The 18,459-nt window shown below is 42.8% G+C and overlaps 1 protein-coding gene and 1 pseudogene across 9 annotated transcripts in view; both read left to right on the top strand.

Annotated features, from left to right (window-relative positions):
- CADPS2 (calcium dependent secretion activator 2) overlaps positions 1-9,759 on the top strand; it is a 547,338-nt gene extending 537,579 nt beyond the window's left edge. For all 9 annotated transcript variants that reach the window (XM_083182838.1, XM_083182837.1, XM_083182844.1 and 6 more), the window contains one exon: positions 9,029-9,759. In XM_083182838.1, coding sequence (XP_083038964.1) covers positions 9,029-9,199 — 171 coding nt within the window. In that variant the 3' untranslated portion in view covers positions 9,200-9,759. The remainder of the gene's footprint in view (positions 1-9,028) is intronic.
- An 8,352-nt stretch (positions 9,760-18,111) lies between these two features.
- LOC146076117 (5S ribosomal RNA) lies at positions 18,112-18,229 on the top strand (annotated as a pseudogene).
- The last annotated feature ends 230 nt before the right edge of the window (positions 18,230-18,459 follow it).

Below are 18,459 nucleotides of genomic sequence, written 5' to 3'. Positions count from 1 at the left end.
CTCACATGTGACCAAAAAATACCAGTTGGGTGCATGGCAGGACTCAGAAGGGAAGGAGTGATTTTTGGATTTTGCAGCACAGATTTTGGTGGAATGAATGGTGGGTGCTATGTTGCACCAATACAGTGGAACCCCCCCACAAGTCACCCCATTTTGCAAACTACACCCCTCAGGGAATTTATCTAGGGGTATAGTGTACATTTCAAACCCCCAGGGGTTTCACCAATTTTGATACAAGTGGGCAGTGAACATGAAAAATTAAATTTTTTTACACAAAAATGCAGTTCTGGCTCAAAATTTTTCATTTTCAGAAGGTATGAAGGAGAAAAAGCACCCCAAAATCTGTGCCCCAATTTCTCCCGAGTACGGCAATGCCTCACATGTGACCAAAAAATACCAGTTGGGTGCATGGCAGGACTCAGAAGGGAAGGAGTGATTTTTGGATTTTGCAGCTCAGATTCTGGTGGAATTTTGGTGGGTGCTATGTCGCATTAGCAAGACCCCCAAAGCACCAATACAGTGGAACCCCCCCACAAGTGACCCCATTTTGCAAACTACACCCCTCAGGGAATTCATCTAGGGGTATAGTGTACATTTCAAACCCCCAGGGGTTTCACCAATTTTGATACAAGTGGGCAGTGAACATGAAAAATTACATTTTTTTACACAAAAATGCAGTTCTGGCTCAAAATTTTTCATTTTCAGAAGGTATGAAGGAGAAAAAGCACCCCAAAATCTGTGCCCCAATTTCTCCCGAGTACGGCAATGCCTCACATGTGACCAAAAAATATCAGTTGGGTGCATGGCAGGACTCAGAAGGGAAGGAGTGATTTTTGGATTTTGCAGCTCAGATTCTGGTGGAATTTTGGTGGGTGCTATGTCGCATTAGCAAGACCCCCAAAGCACCAATACAGTGGAACCCCCCACAAGTGACCCCATTTTGCAAACTACACCCCTCAGGGAATTCATCTAGGGGTATAGTGTACATTTCAAACCCCCAGGGGTTTCACCAATTTTGATACAAGTGGGCAGTGAACATGAAAAATTACATTTTTTTACACAAAAATGCAGTTCTGGCTCAAAATTTTTCATTTTCAGAAGGTATGAAGGAGAAAAAGCACCCCAAAATCTGTGCCTCAATTTCTCCCGAGTACGGCAATGCCTCACATGTGAACAAAAAATACCAGTTGGGTGCATGGCAGGACTCAAAAGGGAAGGAGTGATTTTTGGATTTTGCAGCTCAGATTCTGGTGGAATTTTGGTGGGTGCTATGTCGCATTAGCAAGACCCCCCAAGCACCAATACAGTGGAACCCCCCCACAAGTGACCCCATTTTGCAAACTACACCCCTCAGGGAATTCATCTAGGGGTATAGTGTACATTTCAAACCCCCAGGGGTTTCACCAATTTTGATACAAGTGGGCAGTGAACATGAAAAATTACATTTTTTTACACAAAAATGCAGTTCTGGCTCAAAATTTTTCATTTTCAGAAGGTATGAAGGAGAAAAAGCACCCCAAAATCTGTGCCCCAATTTCTCCCGAGTACGGCAATGCCTCACATGTGACCAAAAAATACCAGTTGGGTGCATGGCAGGACTCAAAAGGGAAGGAGTGATTTTTGGATTTTGCAGCTCAGATTCTGGTGGAATTTTGGTGGGTGCTATGTCGCATTAGCAAGACCCCCCAAGCACCAATACAGTGGAACCCCCCCACAAGTGACCCCATTTTGCAAACTACACCCCTCAGGGAATTCATCTAGGGGTATAGTGTACATTTCAAACCCCCAGGGGTTTCACCAATTTTGATACAAGTGGGCAGTGAACATGAAAAATTACATTTTTTTACACAAAAATGCAGTTCTGGCTCAAAATTTTTCATTTTCAGAAGGTATGAAGGAGAAAAAGCACCCCAAAATCTGTGCCCCAATTTCTCCCGAGTACGGCAATGCCTCACATGTGAACAAAAAATACCAGTTGGGTGCATGGCAGGACTCAGAAGGGAAGGAGTGATTTTTGGATTTTGCAGCACAGATTTTGGTGGAATGAATGGTGGGTGCTATGTTGCACCAATACAGTGGAACCCCCCCACAAGTCACCCCATTTTGCGAAGTACACCCCTCAGGGAATTCATCTAGGGGTATAGTGTACATTTCAAACCCCCAGGGGTTTCACCAATTTTGATACAAGTGGGCAGTGAACATGAAAAATTACATTTTTTTACACAAAAATGCAGTTCTGGCTCAAAATTTTTCATTTTCACAAGGAATGAAGGAGAAAAAGCACCCCAAAATCTGTGCCCCAATATCTCCCAAGTACGGCAATGCCTCACATGTGACCAAAAAATACCAGTTGGGTGCATGGCAGGACTCAGAAGGGAAGGAGTGATTTTTGGATTTTGCGGCTCAGATTCTGGTGGAATGAATGGTGGGTGCTATGTGGCATTAGCAAGACCCCCGAAGCACGGTGAAATTATGAACCTAATATTCCATAGATGTGTGGTATATTTTAAAACACTCCTTTATACATAGGCCGGGTTTGTCGGGGCAAGTGTCACACTGGAAAATAGTTTGCTTTCGTATTCCCTTTTTATAGCATACTTTGCACCTTTTTTGTGTCCTGCCCTTTTTTCCAGTGGAGGGGATTTCATCAGGAAAATGCTGCCCTGGTACAATACGGGGGCCAGTACTAGAAGTACTGGGGCCCTCTGCCTGCTGGTTCCCAAATATTAGGCCCTTTATGACTTCCTCTTGAAAGTGCATAAATGTCCCCCTCTGGCCGGTAGAACGGAATAGCACGTAAGCGTTATACAGTGCCATCTGGATGATATACACGGCCACCTTCTTGTACCAGATTTTTGTTTTCCGCAGGGCACTGTACGGCTTTAGTACCTGATCTGAAAGATCCACTCCGCCCATGTACCTATTGTAATCCAGGATACAATTAGGTTTTGAGGTGTGGGTACTGGTACCTCGTACAGGGACGGAGGTGGTACTGTCTCTGTGAATTGTTGTCAGTATAAGGACATCCCTCTTGTCCTTATATTTGACCAACAACATATTTTCGTTGCATATTCCCCTGCTTTCACCCCTTCTCATTACTTGGGCAATGTGCGTTTTTGGGAGGCCTCTTTGGTTCTTGCGCACAGTACCGCAAGCTGCTGTACCTCTTGAACCAAGGGCCTTAAACAGGGGGATGCTAGTGTAAAAGTTATCCACATAGAGGTGATAACCTTTATCCAGGAAGGGGTGCACTAAATCCCAGACAATTTTCCCACTAACACCTACGAGGGAGGGGGGGCATTCTGGCGGTTCAATTCTTGAATCCTTCCCTTCATAAACCCTAAACCTGTGGGTGTACCCTGAGGTGCTTTCACACAGTTTATACATTTTTATGCCATACCTTGCCCTCTTACTGGGAAGGTACTGGCGGAATTTAACCCTTCCTTTAAAATGTATAAGGGACTCGTCGATACAAATAAATTTTTCAGGGATGTACACCTCTTCAAATTTGGCACTGAAATGATCAATGACCGGCCTGACTTTGAATAGCCGGTCAAAGGTGGGATCATCTCTGGGTGGGCACTGTGCATTATCGGTGTAATGTATAAATTTAAGAATTGTCTCAAATCGAGTCCGGGTCATGGCCATACGGTAAAATGGAGTACTGTACAGAACATCTGTACTCCAATATTGCCTAATTTCTGGCTTTTTTACTATGCCCATATGAAACACCAGACCCCAAAACGTCATCATCTCTACTGCATCTACAGGGGTCCACCTAGCAAATGATGACGTGGGGTTTTGAGCAATTAACTGCTGGGCATATAAATTAGTTTGGTCCACCATTAAATTTACAAAATCATCAGAGAAAAATAATTTGAAAAAGTCAATTTCTCTGAGACCTGTGGAATCAAATTGGATTCCTGGCATGGCCAAAAACTCAGGAACCTGGGGCTCAAAATTGTCTGGTGGTGGGGTCCATACGAGATCAATTGTTGGGGGGGGGGTCTCAGCTGCTCTACGGGGGCGTCTTTGAGGGGGTCCCTCATCATCAGAGGAGGAAGAGGAGCTTAAGGCGAATCCTTCAAATTCCCCGCTTGCATCACTGGCTGTGTCAGAGTCAGAAGCAAGCAGGGCATATGCCTCCTCCGCTGAATACATTCTTCTGGATGACTGGGATGACATTTGGGAGGACATTTGGGAGGACATTTGGGATGCCATTTTTATTTTTGTGTTACTGGTAGTGAAATGTTTCAACACGTGTATAGTGTAGGGGGGGGTACAAACTTTATTTCAACCCGGGGGGTATGTAGTGTGTATGTAGTGCAGAAAAAAAAAAATACTTTATACCAATAAAAAAAAAAAAAAATGAAGGGGTTCAAAATAAAAAATTGAAGGGGTTAAAAAAAAAAAAAAAAAAAGGTCCTGCGCCAAAAATTGAGCACAGATGTTGGTCAGTAACGTCTGTCACTGAACAGCGCTCAAAGGCAACAGGAATTTGATCAAAAAAAATAAATAAAATAGATCAACCCTGTGCCGAAAAAGCTGATCAGTGATGTACGTCACTGATCAGCGCACAGTGGCCACAGGACACCCACAAAATCACAGTGTGTGTAAAAAAAAAAAAAAAAAAAGACCCCACAGCACTCACAAAAAAAAAAAAAGGTGATCAGTGATGCGACACTGATTACCAGTGAGGTGCAGCAGGTGCACAACCTTTGGTGCAACTGACAGTGCAACTGACAGGTATATATAAAAAAAAAAAAACCTCTGCACCCCCAAAAAAGTTGCTGATCACCTCAGATATAGTGATCAGCACAAAAGGCGGGGGCAGCAGACACAAAATTTAGCACTCTCTGTCACTCTCTATCACTCTCTGTCACTATCTCTCACTATCTCTCACTATCTCTCACTATCTATCACTCTAGGACACTAAAAAACCTGCACCCCCAAAAAGGGGGGGTAGCAGACACAAAATATACACTCTCTATCACTCTCTGTCACTATCTCTCTCTATCTCTCACTATCTATCACTATCTATCACTATCTATCACTCTATGACACTACAGCAGCAGCACTGACAGGTATATCTATATATAAAAAAAAACCTGCGCCCCCAAAAAGTTGCTGATCAGTTAATTTATACTGATCAGCACAAAAGGAGGGGGCAGCAGTCAGTTATATAAAAAATATATAGCACAATCTGTCACTATCTCTCTCTATCTCTCTCTCTCTATCTCTCTCTATCTCTCTATAACTATCACACTGCAGCAGCACAAAATATAGCACTCTGTCACTAGGCCTCTCTATCTATCTCTCTCTCTCTATCTCTCTCTATCTCTCTATCTCTCTATCTCTCTCTCTCTATCTATAACTATATCACACTGCAGCAGCACAAAATATAGCACTCTCTGACACTATCTCTCTCTCTATCTCTCTCTATCTCTCTCTATCTCTCTCTATCTCTCTCTATCTATCTCTCTATCTAGCTATTACACTGCAGCAGCAACAGGATCCAGGAAGCATCCAGCACACTACAAGCACAGATCAAGCAGTGATCAAGCAGTGATGAAGCAGTGATCAGGTAAGTATGGAGCAAGGTTCTGGTCAGTATATGGCGGCAGGTGGGCACGGTGACCGCACTGCACGCTATTCCAGACCGGAATGGCGTCTGCAGTGCAGTCACCGTTAGTTTAAACCCCCCTCCATGGCTGTGATTGGTCCGTCGGTCCGACGGGCCAATCACGGCCTTTGGGGGCGGGCGGGGTGAGGTGGGGTGACACCAGTGTCACCCTTACACCCCGCGGTGATTGGTGCTGTACTTTACAGCACCAATCACCTCCGATCCCGTGTCACCGGCGAACGTTATTCGCCGGTGACACAGGAAAACGCTGTAATTGGCTGTTCACACTGAACAGCCAATCACAGCGATCGCCGACGGGGGGGCGGCATCGCAGCCCACCCTGGGCATGCACGGACATGTCTGCTGTCAGGGACAGCAGACATGTTGAAACTGTCACCGCGTCTATAGACGCGGTGACAGTTTAAATCCATGACGTACATTTACGCCATGTGTCGGGAAGTGCTTCCCGACCATGACGTAAATGTACGTCAAATGTCGGGAAGGGGTTAAGTTAATTTCTTGCTTTCTTCAGTAGTGCAAATAATACCCACATATAGTTTCTCCATGTTTTTAAATCTTTTTATTATCTATCAACATTTGTTGTCCAGATATTATACTAAATGGATGTGCCGATTTATAATATAACAACATATTACATGTATTAGGTTTCTGACGTAGATTTTGTTATTAATATCCACATATAAGGACAAAATACTTTCAGTAAATTAAACTTGAGACCGCCAAATGAAGAGATATTGGTATTCAATCTCGGGTTCCGACTGTCTGTACGTCCTGACAGTTGGGACCCTGGCCCGTTTTTGATCCGCTCGCCTGTTTATCGGCAGACGGGATTAAATGTCCTGCATGCCGATCAGCAAAAAGGGGATGGGTCTGCTAAAAGGGCCATGGATTGTAAAGATCTGGCCATGATCTCGACAATCCATGCTGGTTTTCGGCAAAATGGGCCTGACTGCTTTTAAAGTTGGGTCCGTTCTGTCGCGCTGCCTCTTCAATGTTGTCGGGAATAGGCGCCCACCGCTATTTCCACTGTCTGAAATAGCAGCGGGAATTGCATACCTTCCTTAGAAGGAAGAAAGTCAGGTAATTTTTTAAGGAGCCGTTCCAAACAAATAAATTATCCACTTAAACAAAATCACTGCATATTTAGTTTAGTTAGATAGAAATTTCAGGCTTCAGTTATAACAGAAACACCATTTCAAAGGAAAAATCCATGTTAAAAAATCTCTGTTACTTACATTATCAATTGGAAATAAAAATATTTAGATTTTGGATGCAAAATATCTCCAGATGGAAGCTTTTAACAAAACCAGAGTGTGAAACATTTCTGAGAAGTTTTTGCAAAGGTTAATATGTTATCCAAGTGTAAAAATATATAAATATTAACTTAAAAGCAAATATGTTGTAATAAGATGATTTTGTTTTATTTGTCACATTGAGAAAACACCTGGCTATAGTCTTCCATCCAATATATTCAATTAGTAAAATAACATTAATTATCTACAGTAGATGCAGAGGGATTGAGGATAGGAAATAGAGTTATTGTAACCCCACTTCCCTGTTTGGATTTCTAGGGGGGGAAGGTCATGTTCATAGCATGGCTATAACATAAGATGCAGCCAACACTGCTGGGGTAGGGTTTTTTGGGACATGTTAACAAATAGTCATGAATTGCATCTTCAGATCCATGAGGAATGTTTTTCTTTAAAAAAAAAAAAAAATTACGATACTTTCTTTAAAACATGAACATGACCTTCCCCCCTAGAAACCCAAACAGGGAAGTGGGGTTACAATAACTCTATTTCCTTTCCTCAATCCCTCCACTTTATCCAAGAAAGGGGCAGCTGGTGGAATACTGGAATACTCTTTCAGAGTAAGGGAAACCTCTCAAATTTCACAGCTCTTCCAGATGTTCTGGAAGAGGTAACAAGAAAGTGATCAGTACAACAGAGTAACTCTGAAGAATCGGATGTAGCTATTTACATATACATAGAACATCGGTTGTCCTCCTCTTTTTTTATGATAATGTAAAGATCCATGCTGTTAATTGACAGGTGAATGAAGGAGTGACTTCTACAAGTTATTGACTTCAAGTTTACTGGTGCCCATAAAAGATTTTGAAGTGTGCCACCATTTCTGAAATATAAATGCAGTGATTTTCAGCAGTGTGTAGTAAAAATAAATATAAAAAGAAAGAAAAAAAAATCCCTTCGCTCCCCACCCTGAATCTGCTCATCTGTGGAACAAAGATAAGCAACAAATGTAATTTATTTCATGGTTAACTGATGGGTTTGAGGGTACCTGTCTTCATAAAATTCAACAGCCCCCATGTGAGATGAGATTGGGAAAAGCAGCAGGATTTAGTTTGGTGGAGACTGGTATCCTGCTACCCCACCCCCCTCCCCCTCTGTGTATCTCAACCATACTTGCCGACTTTGGCATACTCCTTTCCGGGAGAAGCTCGGAGAGGAGTGAAGGGGCGGGTAGTGGCTTCGTTTTGGGGGCGGAGCACGGGTGATGTCATCAAGCCCCGCCCCCATGACGGGCTGAAGCCTCAATTTGCGGGTCCGTGGGTGGGGGGAGGGGCTAAAAATGCAGCGAAATGCCGCGAATTGCGTCATTTAGCCCCACCCCCTCCCCGCGGACCCGCGAAAGTCATAGTTTTTAGACCACGGGGAGAGGGGGAGCCGGGGCTGTAGGGAAATGCGGGAGACTTGCCCCCCCTCCCGGGGGACCGGGAGGGGGACCCGATTTGCGGGACCCTCCCGGCCATTCCGGGAGGGTAGGCAAGTATGATCTCAACCTTATCCCCCCTGTGTCTTTCAGCATCATTGCCCTCCCTTATATCTTTCTGCCCCATCATCTGTCTCTCCAGCACGATCACCTTTGTCATCCCAGCCCCATGTCTGCAGCTTCATCCCTCCTGTGTCACTTCATCAGCCAATGTCTGACACTGCTTCCCAGAAGCATGAAATCATAATGTCATGCATATTGCATCTGCACACAGGCAATGCCTAAAGCTGCCTAGTGGTGGCGCCGGCCCTGGCGGACCCTGATCATACACACTGAATAAGGGGTCCTAAGCTAAAATGTAAAAACCCCAAAACACAAGATTCCTGAGATTTTACTACAAAATCACTTTCATTTCACCTGGTTTTCCCTAAAAAAAAAAGGTTATTTTATTATATCCAAATATAAATGTCTTATAAGTTTAAAGTTTTCTACTGCTAAAACTGAATTATATATGACATGTTACACATTTGCTTAACATCACTATTACATTGGACATTTAATATCTATCTAGTACACTGATGCAAAGCTGCAGTGACATGTGAAGCTAAGTATACAAAATGTGTCAGATTTGTTTTCTGGTTTTATTTCTTGCAGAAAACCTACAGAGACTTCAGGCTGCAGGGAGTACTGGATGGCACCTTAAATAATAAGACATATGAGACAATTCACAACCGTTTAACAATGGAAGAGGCGACAGTTGCTGTGTCTGATAGGGGAGGTCTCCAGGGGATTACTATGAAGGACAGCGATGATGAAGAAGAGTGACAGTTCAATATTTACATGTTGCATCCTGGTCCATTTACTTTACTTGTTCTGTGTATAGGTATTTCATTAAGTTCCAATAGTTTGCTCATTAAGAAACCTGTTTATTGATATTCCATTTCAAATCATAACATATTGGCCAAGGAATTACTATATCCTTTAAATATATGAAAGCATACTATGGGTCTTGTTATGATGCAGAGTTTGTGCCATACAAATTATTTTCATTTTTATGCCTTTCATAGAAAATGTGCCTCTAGAAACATCAGTATGCTAATAGCCTATTGTACCTACATTGGAGTGTCCATTACTGCATTGCCCTGCACTGAGTTCTGCCATTTATGGGGTAAATAGAGACAATTTTGTATCCTCGCCCTTTCCTCTACAAGTACCTTGCTCTTCTTTTCAGACTGTAAAACATTTCTTTAGTGTTTTACCGTCTTTGTAAAAACTTGCATATATGTTCATGAAAATAAGCACATAAGTTTCCAGTTTAATGGACCTTTTTTGTTCTGATCAGTTTGTCAGTTTAAAATGTTTAATAAAGTTTGATAACATATTTACACCTGTATCTCCTCCTCGTGTACATGCATTGTTAGTGCTTGTAACAGATGAATTTCATCAAAGATCTAATCTACATGTAAGGTAACAGATATATGGGCAGATGTACTAAGCAGTGAAGTGAGATACCAAATAATCAGCTTCTTGCAGTTATTTTTCAAACACCACTTATTACATGACAGGAGCTGATTGGCTGGTACATTATCTTACTCCACTATATCACTCTCCCGGGCTTAGTATATCTCCCCAATAAGATGAATAACAGAACTAAAGTGAAAGTAGCACTAGTTATAGTCTTGTGTAAAATGATGGTTGTTTTGCGTTAATGGTTCATGGCACTGCAACACACAATGACCTTGAAACATACTGTAACATGGGGGGCTATCTGGTGGTTATATCGAATGACCGATATTATGAATGGGATGGTAGTTGCTCAAATCAATGTATTGGTCCAAAACAGGTGTATGTAAGGAAGGAGTTAAAAAGTCCCCCAGTACATCAAAGTGCACCAACAAAGAGATACTGTACACAGATGGAGCCATGCTCATTCATACTGATACCGTGCCTAGGTGAGGGTTTTGGAGCACCACTTTTGTAGCATGCAGATACATTGTGGCACGCATACAATATGCATGCAATACACATCACCACCACCGCGTGTGTAATGTTCTATTAATCCAGAGGTGGATTGATATACAGGTGGAGCTGCGCCATTCGCCGACAATGGGACGCACTTGCATGTGAAATCCTTGCGCGTCCCATTGCTTCAAATGGGGCGCAGAAGGAGCTGAGTGCCTGGCAGGAGGTGACTAACTTGAGCACAGGATTGCTCATCGTCACCTCCCCACAGTCCAGCGATGGCACTTCGGCTGCAGAGGAAGCCAGAAGCCCCTGCAAGCTGTACAGACAATTGGAGGGGACCCAAACAGCGTTTGCTTGCCGTTTCCCTTGCCGGTGTCACAAGCCAATGGCACAAATCTTGTACAGAGCATAGGAGACATATTGGAAAATATTTTGGCAAAGTTTTTAGAAAGATACTGCAATTTTATTATTGGCTTCCTGTGTGTGAGGCAGCAGCACAGAAACAGTTGCCTCTGACCAGATCTAATGTGCTTGGTGGTGTTATTTTCACTTACACAATCACATATTCAAAATTGCAATGATTACTCTAATTAGCTGTGTAATGATCTTGCACAAAGAAAGTGTGCATCTGTATATGCGCTGACAATTAATGTAATTATCTAAATACATATATTACACCAGAAGTCGATAGCTTATTTGATACTGACAGAGCTGTATACTTTATAATATCCATCCACTAAAACCACTTAATTCATACAATAAAGCATTTAGTCTCATGCAGTACTATTTTTATTTTTATTCTATTTTTTTTTTAAACAAGTAAACAATACAGGTTCCAGTTCTGCTCCCTAGTGCTGTACTACCTGCCCTTCATCTGCTGTTTTAAAATCTTGATGAAAGGAAGTGTACATCTATATGTGCTGAAAATACACAATTAATACAGTTATTAAATTACTTAAATAATATCAACTGCAAGTAGAATATTTGGGTCTGCGCTATTTGCTTCATGATATTCATAAAGTATTTTTTGCTCAAACCTGGCTTAATCAAAATTTCACAATACAATAACCAGTTGCCTAGCTACATATATTATATCGGCACATTGATCAAAAGCCCCCAGATCTTATGGGCCCTACACAAGGGCCGTCATTCAGGCATTTTCTGAGCAATTTTACTAAATCGCTCAGAAAATGCCTGAAAACGCATGTAAATTGCTGGGTGTGTGTAGACCACACAGCAGTTTAAATGCTCGGCCCCCTCGGTCTAAATTCAGAGCTGATTAATAACTTGCATGCAAGTTATTAATGGGTCAGGGCCAATGTTCTCAACATAGAACTCTGACTCCTCGCTCAGCACACAGCGTGCTACAGCGCTGTGTGCTGAGAGAGACGGAGCGCTCTGAGCGAAGCAGCATCGCTCAGAACGCTTGTCGGCCCGTGTATAGCTTCTTTAGTATTCACTATGATGACCATTAGTCTAAACTGAAAGAAATCCATATTAAATTTCTCAAAAGAGCTCACTGTCTTCTTTGGAATGTTCCCATAGTAACAGAGGCGCATTTACTCTGACCTCCAACACAATACACATTGTCACACGGTCTTCTTTCTCTGTCATTCATACTGCTAGGACTTGTACACAAACAGCTTCTGCTGTCTCCACCATCCAGGATCCAGATTGCTCTATCGGGTCTCTGCCTTGCAGAGTGTCTATCATGCTGCTGGGTTTTCACTGGCCAGGGTCCCCATCGCACTTGCACTACCAGGTGCTTGAGCAGTACCAGTGCCGGTACTGTGCTTGGGCAAAAACCTGGCTTCTATGGGCTGCAGCCCATGAAAGCCAGCTAGAGCTGCATGGCAAAGCAGGGAGTGGCTTCCTGCAGGAGCTGCCGTGTCTTTGCCGCACTGACCAGCACATGATGCTGGTACTGCGATTGCACAAAAACCTGTCTTCTATGGGCTGCATTGGGCAAATTTGTGGGCCCATCCACTGCGTCTAGGTGAACTTCATTAGATGAGTCTATAACAGGGATGGAGAACCTTCGGCCCTCCAGCTGTTGTTGAACTACACATCTCAGCATGCCCTGCAAGAGTTTTAGCATGGCTAAATAGCAAAACTAGCAATGCATGCTGGGATGTGTAATTCAACATCAGCTGGAGGGCCAAAGGTTCCCCTTACCTGGTCTATAACATCTCTAATACTAACATATATAAATGTATCTATGTCTTACCTTCAAATAGAACTAATATTAACATGCATTCAGCAATGTAGGAACTTGTGCTAATTAAAACACCTAAGGGTAGATAATAAAGGTGCCAATACCACAATAAAGGAACCATGTTAATTGTAAAAGTAAAATATTATGAAAGAGTCAACAGCAAAAGGTTCTACTGCATCTCAATAAATAAATAATAACAATAATAATTATGATGATAATAATGAGAATACTACTGGTGCAGGGTAAAGTAGCATTTGGTGATACAATACACAATAATAAAGATTACCAGGTACTGCCTGCAGTAGGAATACCTGAGAGGTCTGTAACAGACCACCCTCTCTTGCCCATGGCCGGCACATTTTACTGCCTGTGACTGGCAGTATGCACAACAATGCGCTCATAACAGGGACTAGTGCTCAGAAAAGGGACTAGTCACCACAGTACACAGTCCCCAGCTCACTCATAGGGAGTGGATTGGGATTTACAGGATGTAACAAGATCTGGTGAATATAGTGATTTGCAAATGACCTGAGTGGCATTGGCAAGTAAAATGCCCCATTTATGCTATACACAGCACACTCTGCCCTGAACAAGTGCTTGAGGTGTAGTAATTCACCCAGCTGGCTTTTGCAGCCCCTCATTAAGGAGGACAGATTGTAACACATGGGCATTCCTGAAATCCCTGCCCTTTTTGCCCTAGAGATTGACCCTGCTTTCTCAGCACAAGTGGGGGGAAAAGTGCTGACAAAAAAAAAAATCAAGTTCAAAGTAACTGACACTGTGGGCCAGTATTATTTCCCCTGGATAATAAGTAGTAAGAAGGGTTCCAGTGGACTAGATCCCCTGCATCCAAATGGCCCGATTGAAAGCTGTTAGAGCTACCCTGATGATTGGCCAGGCCTTTAATTCTATTTCAAATGCCCACAGAACTGCCAGCAAGCAAGTGCAGATCTCATTAATGTAGCTCCTGCATCAGTGGATGTCCCAAACCTAATTCTGATCTTTCAGTCCTGACTTCATACACAAGGTTAAATTCTGCTAGTCCCCAGCCCTTTAAGGGGCCTGTTTGCTAGGAGGGTCATTCTGTTGGAGCCAGCAGTTTGAACCTAGAGCAATGTGACAGCCACAGAGTGCTCAGAGGAGGCTTCTCCCAGACACCGGTCACGAGAGGTGAAGTGAATATCATCCTAATAAAGACAGAGGATTCCTCCCTGTCTTTCCAGAGCATTGGCCTGCTGTAGGCAGACTACCATGTACAGGTGGGGGAGGGGGCATATTCCCCTTGTTCCTTTTCCTAACCAGATATGCTCCCATCCAGGGAACATTAGTTCTGGATGCTGGATGAATAATGTCCCTGGCCCTTTAACAGGGCTAGATCGAGTCGGCAGACAATTGCAAATAGGTTGGGTCAGCTACCATTTCCCCACTAGGAAACAGGACAGTTCATATAGGCCAGTACTGTATATATATATGAAACCTTGGTCTTTCCATAGGAGGGTTTAGTAGATATACCCTTTAGGCTGGCCCAAGCTAAACATTCTATCTAAACAGACCTGAAGGAGGCCGTTAACATGATACTAGAACATTCAAATCATAGGGAGATTGTTAAGTTCCCTGTGGAGAGACATTCCATACTATTGGACTGTTATGGATTTTGGACTGTCCAATGCCCCTTACACACTCATAGGCATTCATAAAGGCAGCAATTACACACTTCAGACAGCGGGGCTCGCTGCTCTCACCATGCTTCGGGCTCGTATTCCACGGCCGCTCGCTGCGCTCGCCACACTAATTAAAATCAACTCCGTGCCGACAAGGATAGTGGGGGTATGAAAAGGTCGGAGGACACGAACCGCCACCCCTCGCAGGCTCGCTATGCTCGCCACGCTTCAGGTTGGCGTTGATAGTGGGGGTGCATTTAACATTGTAAGCACCCATCCGGGTGCTTGTACAATTAAAAATTGCATCGCATTGCATCACATGCCATTTGCTGGCATGCGATCGAATGCGATATTTCATTGTACAATCACTCCTGTTAATTTAACAGGAAGATCGCATCGCACACCACTAAATACGGTATGCGATGGGCACCATGCTAGGAAACAAGTACCGTTATAAGATATTCCTCCCTTCACATAGGTAACAGAGATTTGCTTTTTAACTTGCAAAATTAAGTTTGTCAATAACACATTCTGCACACTAAAGCAGTGTGCAGAATGTTCAATTACCAAAGCATTTAAATACATCCAGCACCTGAGGTGTAATAATCTGCAGCCCAGACCAAGTATGTAGAATGCTGGTTACCTATGACAATATCAAATCAATCTAGGACAGAGGGTGTAATAATCTGCAGCCCAGATCAAGTATGTAGAATGCTGGTTACCTATGAAAATATCAAATCAATCTAGGACAGAGGGTGTAATAATCTGCAGTCCAGACCAAGTATGTAGAATGCTGGTTACCTTGATGAGAAGAGAAGTCAGTTCATTCAGGATAAGATGAAGATATGTCTAGAATGCCAATATAACACTACAGTTATATTTAAATTATGCCGCACTTTAAAAATGATGCACTTCAAAACTATTATGCACACAGCTAAACCATGCACACAGCCTATGTTTAATGGAATATATTTTGCCGGATCTAGGATGAACAAAATGTTGTCCAATATCCATATGGCTGCAAGTTGCACATCCTGTGCAACGATAGCAGCCAGACAATCTGTTTAAAAATTTCTTAGAACTTTAGAACTATCAGAGACATCATTATGGACCAACAGATTTTTAAGATGTTTACCACGACTGCGTCCTATCATGAGTTTAGATGAGCGTAAAGATTTAATACCTGAATCTGTGTTAATCAATGGCCAATATTTTTTGCCCGTGTGTTTAACTGTGTTACTTAGAGTGCTATATTCATTAACAAATAACATTGTATTTGCTAATTTGTCTTTTTTAGACCCACTTGCTATTAATTCCTCTCTGGATTTAGCAAAGACTTGTTTTTAGTAACATTTAATATGTCAGGCGAGTACCCTCTAGCATGAAATTAGCTATACGTGTTGTCTATCTCATCTATGGCTAAGTTGTCATCATTAGTTATGTGTCTTGCTCTTAAAAACTGTAAGTAAGGTAACCCATGTTTTAGGGCTATTGGATGATGGCTACTGGCGTGCAGCATTACATTACAATCCGTCAGCTTGTGGAACAGTTTCGTTTGAAACCTGTCACCACACCAAAGGATGTTGACATCAAGATAATTGATGGACTCCTGACTACATTCAAATGTGAATTTGATATCATCATGCATGCAATTTATTTCAGGCATGATATCTCGGAACACAAGTACTCTCTGGTTTTGGGGGCACAACTTTTACAGAATATTTTCTTAAAACTTAACTTTTAATTTTTCTAGTGAAGAATAAAATGCACTTACAACACATGTAAAACAACAGACAGATACATAAACCTAACAATTATGAGTGATGTTTGAATTATATCATACACTCAAGACTTAATTGCTCCCTATTGCTCAATCTTGCATGAGAGGTCACCAATCGTTCTGAATATTGGGTGACTTTTGAGCTACTGACAATTAGATACAGTCTAAACTTTACTCCTCTGCTGAATTAATTGCGGTGCCCACCAGTCGCTCCCGCATAGGGGCCAAACAGACCAGACAGTAGTGGTGGCACTCGCTTCAAATGATGGTCAAACACAGCTTGTGACACAAGATGTGTTTGACCATTATTTAAAGTGAGTGAAGCGAGTGCCACCACTACATATCTTTGAGGTCCGCACAGCCTTCCATATGCTCGCCAGAGGTAGCCTGACTGCAATTAGATACCGAGATGAGATCCTCAGACCCCTTGTGAGACCATATGCTGGTGCCATTAGCCCTGGGTTCCTCCTAATGCAAGACAATGCTAGACCTCATGTGGCTGGAGTGTGTCAGCAGTTCCTGCAAGATGAAGGCATTGATGCTATGGACTGGCCCGCCCGTTCCCCAGACCTGAATCCAATAGAGCACATCTGGGACATCATGCCTTGCTCCATCCACCAATGCCACGTTGCACCACAGACTGTTCACGAGTTGGTGGATTGCTTTAGTCCAGGTCTAAGAGGAGGAGATCCCTCAGGAGACCATCCACCACCTCATCAGGAGTGTGCCCAGGCTTGTAGGGAGGTCATACAGGCATGTGGAGGCCACACACACTACTGAGCCTCATTTTGACTTGTTTTAAGGACATTAGATCAAAGTTGGATCAGCCTGCAGTGTGTTTTTCCACTTTAATTTTCAGTGTGACTCCAAATCCAGACCTCCATGGGTTAATAAATTTGATTTCCATTGATAATTTTTGTGTGATTTTGTTGTCGGCACATTCAACTATGTAAAGAACATTCAGATCTAGGATGTGTTATGTTCGTGTTCCCTTTATTTTTTTGAGCAGTGTATATATATATATATATATATATATATATATATATATATTTGCCACAAATAAGACAGCACACTCCTCCTTAACTTCACCTGCCGGGGTGTCTCAGTCCAGAAGGCAAACCCAAACGGGAATTCCCACAGATCCAATGTATTTAGAAAATAGACGCACTCACCGGACTTCTTTTTTCATGCTTTGTGGATTTTAATATACATACCACAGCAACAATTCACATAACAGTGGGTAGGATGGTCAACGTTTCGGCCTTATGCAAGGCCTTTTTCAAGACCCCCTCTCCTGTCTCCACCAGTGTGCACACTCACCACACAGTGTGGCGTCTCACCACTAGCTTTTGAAGAAGGAGCGCTGCTCCGAAACGTCAGCTTTTTTCATCCAATACACTAATTTGCCAAGACCTCCGAGTGCCGCCTGTACTTTGTTCCGATATCCATATTGTGTGAGGGCACCGAGGCAGCTGCTACTGTGTAAGGAGAGTGCCAGGCCGCAACCCTACCAACTATATATATATATATATATATATATATATATCCCGAATAGTCGGCACTTTCCTCTCCTTAATAACAACAACTAGGGTGCCCTATCTGTCAAAGTATACAAGTCCCAGTTCTGTACTTGGCTTAACTATATATATGCCCCAGTTCTGTACCGGCACTCCATGGGCTTAACGCTCTTACAATAAGGCTCTAAGTCGAGACATACCTCGTGCAATGTTTCGGGATCTTTATTCTCATACATAGAGTACATAGCTGTGTACACTGCCTGATGGCGGGAGAAAAAAGATCCCGAAACGTTGCACGAGACATGTGTCGACTTAGAGCCTTATTGTAAGAGAGTTAAGCCCGTGGAGTGCCGGTACAGAACTGGGGCATATATATATAGAGAGATGTATTGGATATTTGAATTAAACACTTTGCATCCTGAAGGATTCAATGATAGCTATGAGATAGCTCCCTTTCTCTGAGCACAGACCATCGTACCAACAAAACAACATAACTAGGGTATGTGATAGCAGTAATCCATCCTGAATATTACCCCTATCAAAACTCCGGTCAGCTAGTGCTAGCAGGTTTTTCTGGGCACTTTCCCTGATCCTGTCAACATTACAGCCATTCCACACTGGTACGACCAACCACGTCCGATCTTGGAAGCTAAGCAGTGTTGGGCCTGGCTAGTACAAGGATGGGAGACCTCTAAGGAAAACCAGGTGCTGTATGGAAGCAAGACAGACAGGCTACACAAGGAAGAAAAGTCCTTGTAATGCACAAAGCTGACATAGCCGCAACCTTTCCCATATCAGCGCACGAAAAATGTGCTACCTAATTGTACTAAATATAATAAGTTTTTATGTATCCACTGTTTCTGTACCACAATTTGCTTGCTTTCTATCGCATACAATTATGTATGGAATAAACAGGCCGTACTTAGTAATATATTATATGAGTATGG

Source organism: Crinia signifera, chromosome 4 (genome assembly GCF_055691185.1).
Source record: "Crinia signifera chromosome 4, ASM5569118v1, whole genome shotgun sequence".
In the NCBI taxonomy this organism is placed as follows: domain Eukaryota; kingdom Metazoa; phylum Chordata; class Amphibia; order Anura; family Myobatrachidae; genus Crinia; species Crinia signifera.
This window is presented reverse-complemented; position numbering and strand designations above follow the sequence as displayed.